Raw genomic sequence first — 12363 nt, forward strand, 5'->3', positions numbered from 1 at the left:
TCTCACCTAAACAATGTATTTGATCCTGGCTCTTACTAATTATTGTATGAGAGGGGATGTCTCTCTGTTGTTATATGTTGTAATCTGGTTTTTAATATTTTGATTGTTTAACCTTGTTTTACGTTTTGTATCCTGTGCATTTTTAACAATGAATTTTTAATGTCATAAGCTGTTTTGAGTCCCAAACTGGGAAAAAATCAAGATAGAAAATAATAACTTCAACAGCAACAGCAATAGCACTCTCCTCTCCTATGCAAAATTACCTTTGCATTTTAAATTCAGTTGTACCAAACAAAGAAAGCTGAGGGCAAAGGAGGAAAATGGGAAGAGGAGAAAAAACCCAAAACATTTTTAAAGCAGATAAAGAGGATTAATCAGGACTTTGGCTGGCAAACTGAGACAGTTGGAGGGTATGTATACAATTTTGTCACCTATGAAATTGATATGCAGTGAAGAAGTATATTTAGCATCACTCATGATCAGGGTGGAAGGGGTGGATTATTCTGGGGAAACTGATGAGGATTTCTGAAAATCAAGACATGATGTATATACATGGCCAGTTACAGGGCACTGTCTTCCATTTCTCATAAACCTATAAATGTTTCAAGAAATCCTAATGGTTCTTTGAAGCATTCACTTCTTTAACATCTTGATAAGCAGAGGAGAAAGAACATAATTTCTGAATGCATGCCCTTAGATAGTTCAGTATTTTTGTTAATGTCACTGTCATAGTAATTGAAATCTCTTGTGATGGATGTTCTAGTCTTTGTCAGACTTCCTTTATCAGGAAAAAAAAACCTATGGCATGATCATACTCCTAGCCTATCTCAGTAGTTCTAACATTACTTCAAATATTCTAATACACTTCAACTTAATTCAAGGATCATCTGTTAGAGGAGCTCGCTTAAAAATCAGTGGTCTTAATTTTTTAAAAAATCAGAAAAGTTTCTCTACAACAAGGGTTGGTAATTCAAATTGAATCCATGGATGCAGAATGGAGGGCCGACTGTACATGTATCCAAAATCAATACTCTGATACTGCTGAACATTGACAAACTATCTGTGGTTCATGAACCATTACGACATTTTTCTCTTCCCCCCCCCCCCCCCCCCCGCCACCATTTTGTGTCATAGTAAAGTTCAGAAAATGTCAGAAAGAAGAAGTTCTAAGGCAGACCCATGATAAACAGGGAATGTTTTACAATTCATAGAATTTACAATACATTTTAATAGCATTTAAGGTTATTAACAGCATAGCCTTCTCAAGCTGGTCTGCTGTAGAAGTATCTGGGGCAAGGACTGGAGAGTGCGATATGAAAGCCACTCTCTAGTTCAGAGTTTTTCCACAGACATACCTGCTTACTAACAAGTTCAGACCAATATGTGAGCAAAGAATGACAACATCACTGTGCTTGCTGTGAAAAAGGTAAAAAAGGCAAAACTCAATATAAACAAAACCCAAATTCAAACACCATATGTGGTCACCAGCAGAAGACATTCCTTTCCAGACTTTACATTTTGCAACTGACATGCACAACATAGCAAAGCATACTGAACATAAAAGTAGCAAAGATCGAGAGGAGGGCAGTGGGAAGGTAAATGCTATATCACTGGCAACTGTTTAATTTGCCTTCCTCCCAAAATAGAAACAAAGAGCAAACTGAATGAAAGGATTCCCTTTTCATGTTTGCTATCTTCCCAGAGAAAGAGAGCAACAGGACAACCTAGGGAGTCACCAGGATGTCAATCCTCCATAACAGGATGCCCCCCTTCCTACCGTTGGTGAACCTCAAAGCACGGGTCCTGACAAAGCACAGCATCCAAATTTTGTTATATTTCCCTGCTTCCTGCATCTTATTTCTTTTGGATTTTTTCACACTTAAAGCAAATCTAGCTCACAAAAAATAATTCCAAAATACAATAATGCTCATCATTCAACATTTTCTAATTGCCAGAAGATAAGGCACAAAACTTTTGAAGCCAACCCTAAAAGCATTTTAAGTGCTTTTGTTCTCATTTCATGACATTGAAAAAGTTAAATTAATGGAAGTGCATTGATACTGTAAAGGTAAAGGTTTTCCCTTGACATTAAGTCTACTCGAGTCTGACTCTGGAGGGTAGTGGCTATCTCCATTTCTAAGCCAAAAAGTCGGTGTTGTCCGTAGACACCTCCTAGGCCATGTGTGTTGCACTGTAGCCCTGGAACACCTTTTCATCGAATACTACACAATGTTCAAATAATCCAATAAGTAAAAGTTTATTAATACATAAGTATAAAAGGGAAAAGCAATAAAAAAGGCAAAAGTACAAAAAGTAATTCCCAACGAGATCAAGAGTTCATCAGCTTTTTAACCAAGACATCAAAAAGCAATCCACAGAGATCTGAGTTAACACAAAGCAAAAGAATTCTTAAGCAGGGTATTGTTCAAAAGTTATATCCATAAACATGAAACCAGGAACACAAGAAAGGCAAGGCCTCCAAGAACATGAAGCATAAACAGGAATCAAACCAAAGATCTTGAATTTCAGGAACCAGGAACTTAGAAACCAGGAGCTGTTTCCCCTTTTTACAACGTTGTTCCCACTAAAGGCCTGAGAATCCAGAAACGATTTAAAAGGTCTCAATCACTCCCCCATGACATCACTTCACACACACCTGCTTTTCCTCTGATTATTTCTAAGCCCCTGAGAAAAAGAAGATTGTCTTTGTTTTACATTCTGTCTCCTAATCTCCAAGCAACTGGAAAAACCTTTGTCTCCCACATTCTTCTCCGAAGGCCACTCTGGCCTATTCTCACGGGAATTGATATTACTTTCTCACATTGCCTGGGAACAGCCTGGAGATTCCAAAACATCTCTCTCCAGGTCCCTACTATCTTCCACAGATTTCTCAGAAATTACAAGTTGCAACCCATAATCCTCTTCCTCATCCTCTGAGCACTCAGAAATCACATCTGATGCTTCTTGCCAGGCTGCAACAATGTGGCCAACATGACTGCATGGAGCACTGTTACATTCCACCGAAGTAGTACCTATTGTTCTACTTATATTTGCATTTTCGAACTGCTAGGTTGGCAGAAGCTGGTGCTAACAATGTGAGCTCACCCCATCCTGTGGATTCAAACTGCTAACCTTCCGGTCAGCAAGTTCTGGAGCTTAGTGGTTTAATTTGCTGTGCCACCAATTGATATTGTACTGCACATATAAACAATGTTGTACTTATCTCACTCTACTGTAAAAACATCAACCAGGATAAAGAACTTATTTATAGTCTGAACTTATGAAATTACCAAGAGTGATCTTTTTTTTTTATCATCACTAATCATATAACTCCAGTCTGGTGCTAGATATTGGAATACAAACAATACAAATAATGCTTGGTGGTTAACACCTGTTAGTGCTTTAAGCCTCTTTCCATCTTGAATTAACATAGATTTACAAAACTATGTACAACTACCTAAATAGCAAATCATGTTGAAATTGAAACCAACATAACACACACAGAGATATATATATACACACACAAATAATGTTTATCCCTTCTTTTAGTTCCAACATTTTCTAAAGACTAAAAGATCTTGCTCTGGTTCTCAGCATGACCAATAAAGTTCTGTGTAGTTGGCTCTTCTAACAATTAAGAACCACAAACAATATTAGTTCCATTTTTGTTTACTGCCACAGAATAAAGCCACTGTTGTAATCCTCTCTTAACCACAACTACAGCTTGAATACAAAGTTCAACATCAGCACAGGCCCACAAATTATATTATTCCAAGATCTCCATGCAAAAAGAAACAGATGTTTCTAACCTGTCTAGACGGATGCACTATTGTATACAAACAATTCTATTACTACAAGTTGGGTATCCCTTATAAAGAAATCTGAAATATTTTCAAATCCAAAATTGTCCACATGAAATTATGATTAAATGCACACAAACTTTGTTTTATGCATACAAGTATTGAAAACACTGGGCGATTTTTATAAGATGTACATGAAACAATAATTAATTTTGTGTCTTAGGCTGGGTCCAATCCCCAAGATAACTCTCACTTTGTATATGAAAATATCCCAAGTTCCTTCCGGTCCCCAAAATTGCAAAATTGAAAACACTTCTGGTCCCAAATATTCTGGAAAAGTGATAGTTGTACATTTTGTTACCTCAATTATCCATCATATCCATAAGAATCTGTAATTTAAAATGCCATTGTAAACTTACATGGCACTGTTCGGAGGTAGAGGTTGTCTCGGATGATCTGCTGGAGCTCGTGGTCCACTGAGCCCTTCTGGAACCGTAAATTGAGGTAGTGACGAAGATCCTTATCCACAATGCCACCTGGTAAAGATAACAAAGCACCAACTGATTAATTTAAAAGAAGGAAAGGAAAAGGGACCGATTATTCCATTTCTTTTCTCATTACATCATAGTTTTTTATAGAATCAATTAGTCACTTTCAAGCTCTGTCCTTTTCTTCTGTGCCATAATAAAAGACACATTTCCAATCCGAATAAAAGAAAAACAAAACTGGGCCACAGATATAAAGGTTTGCTCTCTTAGAGAACTAGCAATTATGCAGATCAATGGCTTGAAGTGGGAGCAAGGGTGACGAAGCACACAGCCACACAGTACACAGCCCTGCATTCCCATTTCATTGAACAATGAAAGCCCACTTATATGAAATGTGTTTACAAAAGGAGACTTGAACATGAACCAAAAGGTCTACGTTCAGTTTCTTGTTTTAATAGCAAAGGGAGGAAAATGTCTTAGTTGAAAATCAAATCCCCACTCAGCCATGAAAATTTATTGAGTGACCTTGGACAGGTTACACACGCTTAATCTCTGAAAACCCTGCAATAGGGTCACTTTAGGGTTGCCATTAGTTAAAAAACAACTTGAAGGCACACAACAACAAAAGCAACAAAGCGAAGCGATAAACCCACTTTGGACTGTAATTTTCAAGATGTGTTGAATCTTTAATTTAGGGCTACATCTAACTGCTAGTCTCAACTAAAACAACATATTGAATCAATGAGAGCTAGTTGAATAAGGTCCATTGATTCAGGCTGAATTTAGTAGATAGAAATGAAATTGCAATGTAACATTCAATATGTTTCAGAAAGTACATTAACAGCTTTAAAAAAAATCTTCATATAGAATGCAATGAAAATAAAGAAAGCTTTTTCCTTCATCTCAGCACCTTTACCACAGATGAGACTTATTGGAAGAATCTCCATAAATACCCAAATCATTTTTCTGTTGTTGTTGTTGTTTTTTTTTGGCGGGGGGGGGGGGGGGTACCATGTTCTTAATCCCTAACTTTATGACAGCTTTTATGACTGATCATTAATTGCATGTTTTCAGAAAAATTAGCCCTGGAGACAAACTGCAGGAATAAATGTTCTGGTAATGATTGCAATTAGTGTTCTTCCTGATTGGCAGAAAAGAACAGAAGTCCTGCAGCTCTTTGTCCCTCTCCCTCTTCTGAATATGCACAGTGATGTAGATGCCTACTGACATTGACAAATGCTACCTATATGCAGTGTGGAATGGGAAGCTGCAGTAATTCAGCTTTTGGAAAGGACACAGGAAGACATGTCACATGCAACACTGGGGAGTTTAAAATTCTGTTTTCCTAACTACAAAGAAGGGGGAAAGTAATTGTGCTGCTTTCCTATTCTATGCATTATTCAATCTTTAAGTGATGTAATTTAAATATTATAGTAAATATCATGCAAGCTTCAGGATAAGCTGCAGAATGAAGGTCAGAGAAGTAACAGAATAAGGGAGAAGAAATATATCTAAGCACCAGTTGACATTTATTTTCCTATCTAGTGGAAGAGGTGCACCACTAGTATATGACCTTTATCGAAGAATAAAGAATTATCTTACTATGTACAGACATACCTCATGTAACACATGATAAGGGTCAAGAAGCTTGGACTTGATTGTTAACTACTAACAATCCAAGAGCAGGGTTAACACACTGGTAGATCTCATGTAGGCAAAGGACTCAATCCACTCTAGATTTTGACTAAATTTCAGAGAGCAAGCCAAAGTACTGGTCTATTTTGGATAGATATCATGGAGAGCTCCTTTGCAGCTTAGATTAAAATCTGCACTGACATGGGAGCCAACCACTTCACTGGGTTGACATGGAAATGCGAGAATATTAAGGGAACTCTGAGGCCCTTCAGCATTTTTATAGATAGAGACAAATAGGCTGAAGAGGAGGTCAACTCTTTACGCCTACAGACTTTCTACATAACTGGAAATCCTGATTTCTTAGGGTTATGAATCAGGATTATCTTCTTGAATTGTTATTCTTCCTATGATGAGACAGGAAGCACAAGCAAGCAGGCCATCACTTTTTAATCACCTCATCCTAACCCTATTTTTAAAGCTTGAGTAGGGTTTAGATATGTTTCTGATAATTATAAGAGAAGGACACACCAGCCATCTTTAAGAATAGGTACAGACATCAATGGTGATTAAAAATTCTCTTGTAGTTTTGGATTTTTACACTGCTAAATATTTATTTATTTATTTATTTACATCACTTTTACCCTGCCTTTCTCCCCGAGGGGACTCATTAGTAATTAATTAGTAAACTGATTAGTAATTTTGAATAGTCAGTTCCGCTGACAACCAAATGCCACCTTAAGGAGAGCAAAAATCATTCTGTTAGCACATAAAATTTTAGTGAAGATCATTCTGAATTACTTATATCAGAATATTTTTTGATTTCTAGTCCTTGACGAGAAAGGATTTCTTGACACATTGAGACACTGTGTCAAGAAAATGCCCAACTGTCACAAGGTTTTATATAATTTGACAGAGCTTTGAAAAACTCAGTGACACAAAACAGCACTTTAGGATTTTATGGAAAAAACTAGCTGTGCCCGGCCACGCGTTGCTGTGGCAAAGTTTGGTGGTATGGGAAATAAAGTATTGAGGAATTGGAGGTAGTTAAGGTAAAGGGTAAAGGTTTTTTCCTGATATTAAGTCCAGTCGTGTGTGAGTGTGTGGGTTGGTGATCATGTGTATTTGTAAGTCGAAGAGGTGGCATTGTTTGTAGAGTCCTTGGAGGTCATGTGGGTGGTATGACTGTATGGAGCGCTGTTAGTTTTGTGTCAGAGGACTACTGATATTTGGTTGTTTATTTGGATGATATTGGATGTAGTGATATTTGGATGTTTTGGAAGTGTTGGGTTGGGAGAAGGTGGGGTAATAGTGGGGGTTGACTCCGTTTTTCGAATTCAAACGTGTGACATTTCATTGGAGAAGTTGAGTAGGTTAGCGGTTGAAGACGCTGCGTCATTATTTATTTATTTATTTATTACATCACTTCTACCCCGCCCTTCTCACCCATCAGGGGACTCAGGGCGGCTTACAGTATAACCATACACATTAAAAACAGTTTTCATCAAATTTAAAAATCCATCAAGATTAAAAAATTACAATAAAATTAAGAATAGCCATTAAAATATACATAATTATACATTTAAATATACATTTAAGGCGCTTTCCATGTTCATGTGGGGTCTGTCAGTAGGTCATATATTCTTATCTCATTTTTGCTGCTACTCATGCTCAAATGCCTGGTCCCATAACCATAACCCATAACCCACATTAGGGGATATTATTTCCTAAAGGTTGCGAATATACAATATTTGTGATTATTGGGTGTTTTTGTCTGTTGGAGGTAAGTATGAATGGTGTATAAGAGATGTTGTAGGTGTTGTGAATGGGTATAGAGTACGTTATCATCGGTATATTAGAGTTGTATAAGAGATGTTGTAGGTGTTGTGAATGGGGATAGAGTACGTTATCATCGGTATATTAGAGTTGTATAAGAGATGTTGTAGGTGTTGTGAATGGGGAAAGAGTACGTTATCATCGGTATATGAGAGTTGTATAAGAGATGTTGTAGGTGTTGTGAATGGGGATAGAGTACGTTATCATCGGTATATGAGAGTTGTATAAGAGATGTTGTAGGTGTTGTGAATGGGGATAGAGTACGTTATCATCGGTATATTAGAGTTGTATAAGAGATGTTGTAGGTGTTGTGAATGGGGATAGAGTACGTTATCATCGGTATATTAGAGTTGTATAAGAGATGTTGTAGGTGTTGTGAATGGGGATAGAGTACGTTATCATCGGTATATTAGAGTTGTATAAGAGATGTTGTAGGTGTTGTGAATGGGGATAGAGTACGTTATCATCGGTATATTAGAGTTGTATAAGAGATGTTGTAGGTGTTGTGAATGGGGATAGAGTACGTTATCATCGGTATATTAGAGTTGTATAAGAGATATTGTAGGTGTTGTGAATGAGTATAGAGTACGTTATCATCGGTATATTAGAGTTGTATAAGAGATGTTGTAGGTGTTGTGAATGGGGATAGAGTACGTTATCATCGGTATATTAGAGTTGTATAAGAGATGTTGGTGTTTTGAATGGGTATAGAGTACGTTATCATGGGTATATTAGAAACGTTAGGATTGTATGATGATGATGTTGTTGTTGTTATTATTATTATTATTGAGAGGCTGGGTGGCCATCTGTTGGGAGTGCTTGGATTGTGTCCTGCATGGCAGATGGTGGGAGGTCATAGCTGGCCGTGATTGTTTAGTGTCTGGCATTCCTGTGTTTTAAGAGTGTTGTTTTTTATTTGGTGTTGTGATTTTAAGCTTGTTAAAATATTAGGAGTCAGATAGTGTTGATTGTCATGGTTGATAGCATATATTTAAAATATTGAGTGTTAAAATGGGTTGGATAGTGTAGAAGGGAGAGTATATGGAGAGAAATAATTCGGATGATGGGCGGGTGCTAGGACCCAGGGGACAGCTTTTTCCCTTTGCCTGCCTTTCCTCTTGCGGCGGCGGCCATTATGTTTTTTCTTTTCCTCCCTCCCGGGCATGGCTACCAATGGGGCTTTGTGGGTTCTCTCCATGTGGAGCTCCGTGAAGTGAGTTTGTGTTGTTTCAACCTTAAGGCGTGGATGATGGGTTGTATTGTCAAATTTTGAGGTTGGAGGCCCTTTACTTTTGTTGTTTTGCTCGGGGCTCGAATTCCATCACTCTTTTAAATATATAGATGGTCAGGTAGTTAAATCGGAAAAAAAATCTCAAATTGAAAATGGGGGAGAGTTTCTAATAATCTCTTACAATGGTGAAAAAATTCTGAAAAGGCCAAGGAATTATATTCCAGACTTGTAGTTTAACACAATGAAAAACAAGCTCAGCAGATGGTCTAGGTATAAATTTGTTTATATATCTTTTTTTTTAATTATTAGGGTTTTTTAATATGTACATATAGGTAAAAATCAAAAAGAAGTTGGAAAGACAGGGTAGGCAAAACCATGAAGGTAGGTCGCAGGTTTTCCTGCTTTTTGGGGGGGGGGGTGTTGCTAGGGTTTTCCAGGGAAGCTGGGTATGGAAAGAGGGAGGGAGGAAAAAGAGGGGAAGAGAAAAAAAGGGGGAAGGAAGGGAGTTGGTGTCTTCCAATCTTCCTCTTCGTGTTCAGTCTCTTTTATTTTCATTGTTAATGTGCTTCTCTTTTTCTTTGTTTTTTTATGGGAGTGTCTTCGCTAGATACATCTTGAATATTCATATTATTATCATCTCTCTCTCTCTCTGAATTCATATAGTCTTTAAATAGTTGTTGATCGGCTGTCCTCTTGGGTTTCTCTGGCACTCTTGATATCAATTGTGTCAGTTTGTCCATGTCCATGATTTCCATGATTTTGATTAGCCAATGCTGTTTTGTGGGCAATTCTGTTTTCAAATTTCTCACATAAACAATTATTGCCGCAGTTGTCAGATAGTTAAAGAGAATGTTGGTCCAGTTCCATATCTCTGTCAGTAATTCCAAGTAAAAAAAGTTATGGTTTCAACTGGATCTTAATTTTAATAATTTTTAGGATGTTTCCTGTATCTTTTGCTTTGTCACATGTCCACCACATGTGGTAGAATGTGCCTTCTTGCATTCCACATTTCCAACATTTACTCTGTATATTTTTGTAGAAAGATCCTAGTTTATGCGGAGTGATATACTATTTATAAAGCATTTTATACCAATTCTGTTTGAGATCTAGTGCACAGGTGAACTTTAGTTTTTGATTCCACATGTGTTCTCACTCTTCTAATTTGATTGGATGGCCTTTGTTTGCTGCCCATTTTGTCATGGATGCTTTAATCTGTTCTGTTTCTATGGAACAATCCAACAATTTCTTGTAAATTCTAGTGATCCCTTTCTTTTCCATTGAGATTACTTTGTCCCAAAGGGATTTTTTAATCAGCAAAGCCTTTTTTCTTAGCATTATTGTAATATTAGTTGAGTTGTATATATTAAAACCAAGGCACGTTTTTGTATAGATGGTTAATCTCTTCTAGTTCTTCAGTTGACACAGTCCCTGTTGTTTTTTCAGCACTTTTCTATATGTACACCATTTCATCCATCCTAGGAGCCTCCTCTGCCCTGCTTCTTGCCAAAGCAGGGTTTTTAGATAGAATCTTTGTTTATATCTTTCCCAAATTTTAATTAGGGCTGATCTTATGAAGTGGTTTCCAAAGTTTTTCTCAATTTTTGTTTTCTCATACCAGAGGTAGGAGTGACAGCCAATACTTAAATCAAATCCTTCCAATGTTAGTATTTTTTTCTCTTTTTAGTGAAATTCAATCGTTAATCCATATCAGGCCACATGCCTCATAGCATAATTTTAAATCTGGTAGACTTAAGCCTCCTCTCTTTTTCTCATCCATCAAATTGAGAAATTTAATTCTGGGTTTCTTCCCCTGCCATATAAAATTGGACAAGTCTTTGTTCCAGTACTTGAAAATCTTCATATTTCTAATTTTTTGAAGGTTTTGAAATAGGTACAATGGTTTCAGTAGTACATTCATTTTAATCACTGCTATTCTTCCCAATAGCAACAGGTTTAAGTATTTCCAATTTTCTAGATCTTTTTTGATTTCTTTCCATTTAATCTGAAATATTCTTAATCATAATTTATTTTTATAAAGGTAAAAAGAGGATACTTTAAACAAGGTCTGCAAACACACACTATAGAAGCTGTTTGCCTTCATAAAACATCACCATTTTTTCCTACCATTTTGATATTTTGAGTATTTTTAAAATATCTAACATATTTAACTTATATTTATTTTTGCCTTAATTAGTGAAAATCTTTTGCAACACTATTCATAGCTTTCAAACAGATTTTAGAAAATAGAAACTACACATAGCTGCTACCTTCAGCAAAAGCTAAGGACATGGGAGACTCTACCAGCAATACCATCAGCATAGCCTGATCCTCAGAAGGGCATGCAATCCCACCATCAGGGAAATGTAATGCCATGAAAACACTGATATTCAGTATTATCACACATTTTTTTATATTTTGATTTGTGAAAAAAGAAAGGGAAGGAAAAAGGAAAGATGGAAGGAAGGAAGGGATGACAGGTCATTAACATCAAGATCCTCTAGGAACAGTTAGTATGTGTTATTACCTGCAAATTGTTTATCAGGTCACTGAACTGATTTCATTGATCTTTGTCTTATTACTTTACTGACATCTGGTATATTGTTATGAGGTATCAATGGCTTCTAGAGTCACAGAACCATATAATCATAGTGCTGGAAGAGACCATGCGGGCCATCTAGTCCAACCCCCCTGCCATGCAGGAAAAGCACAATCAAAGCACTCCCAATATATGGCCATCCAGCTTCCACCACACTCCGAGGCAGAGAGTTCCACTGTTTAATAGCTCTTATAGTCAGTAAGTTCTTCCCAATGTTCAGGTGGAATCTTCTTTCATGTAATTTGAACCCATTAATCAATTGAGTCCTAGTCTCCAGGGCAGCAGAAGACAAGCCTGCTTCCTCTTTCTTATGACATCCTTTCAAATATTTGAACATAGTGATCATGTCTCCTCTCAACTTTTTCTTCTGCAGGCTAAACATACCCAGATCTTTAAGCGTACGCCCCCCACTCGTACTTTCATGCCTTACATTCCTGATGCTATTACTCCCAAGTTATAAATTTAGGGAGCATCTACACTGTAGATTAACTACCATGATTCAATGTTATAGAACCCAGAGAGGCACCAACACTCTCCAGCAGAAGCTAATGGCCTTCAAAAACTACAACTCTCAGAATTCCATAGCACTGAACTATGGCTGTTAAAGTAGTGTCAAACTGCATTGATTCCATGTTTATGTATAAGTCACCCTCATGTATAATTTTGGGAAGGCTTGGGAGCCAAAGTTAAAGATTTTGTCATGACCAGTGGATAGGTCAGGACTCATTCCATGGAGAGAGAAAAGCACCAATAATATCTGAAAGGGCCACCACTGCCATT

The 12363-nt window shown here is 37.1% G+C and overlaps 1 protein-coding gene across 19 annotated transcripts in view; it reads right to left on the bottom strand.

Annotated features, from left to right (window-relative positions):
- magi2 (membrane associated guanylate kinase, WW and PDZ domain containing 2) overlaps positions 1-12363 on the bottom strand; it is a 929612-nt gene that overhangs the window by 732485 nt on the left and 184764 nt on the right. For all 19 annotated transcript variants that reach the window (XM_062983516.1, XM_062983514.1, XM_062983518.1 and 16 more), the window contains one exon: positions 4220-4336. In XM_062983516.1, coding sequence (XP_062839586.1) covers positions 4220-4336 — 117 coding nt within the window. The remainder of the gene's footprint in view (positions 1-4219; positions 4337-12363) is intronic.

The sequence above is a fragment of the Anolis carolinensis genome, chromosome 5 (assembly GCF_035594765.1).
Source record: "Anolis carolinensis isolate JA03-04 chromosome 5, rAnoCar3.1.pri, whole genome shotgun sequence".
Taxonomy (NCBI): domain Eukaryota; kingdom Metazoa; phylum Chordata; class Lepidosauria; order Squamata; family Dactyloidae; genus Anolis; species Anolis carolinensis.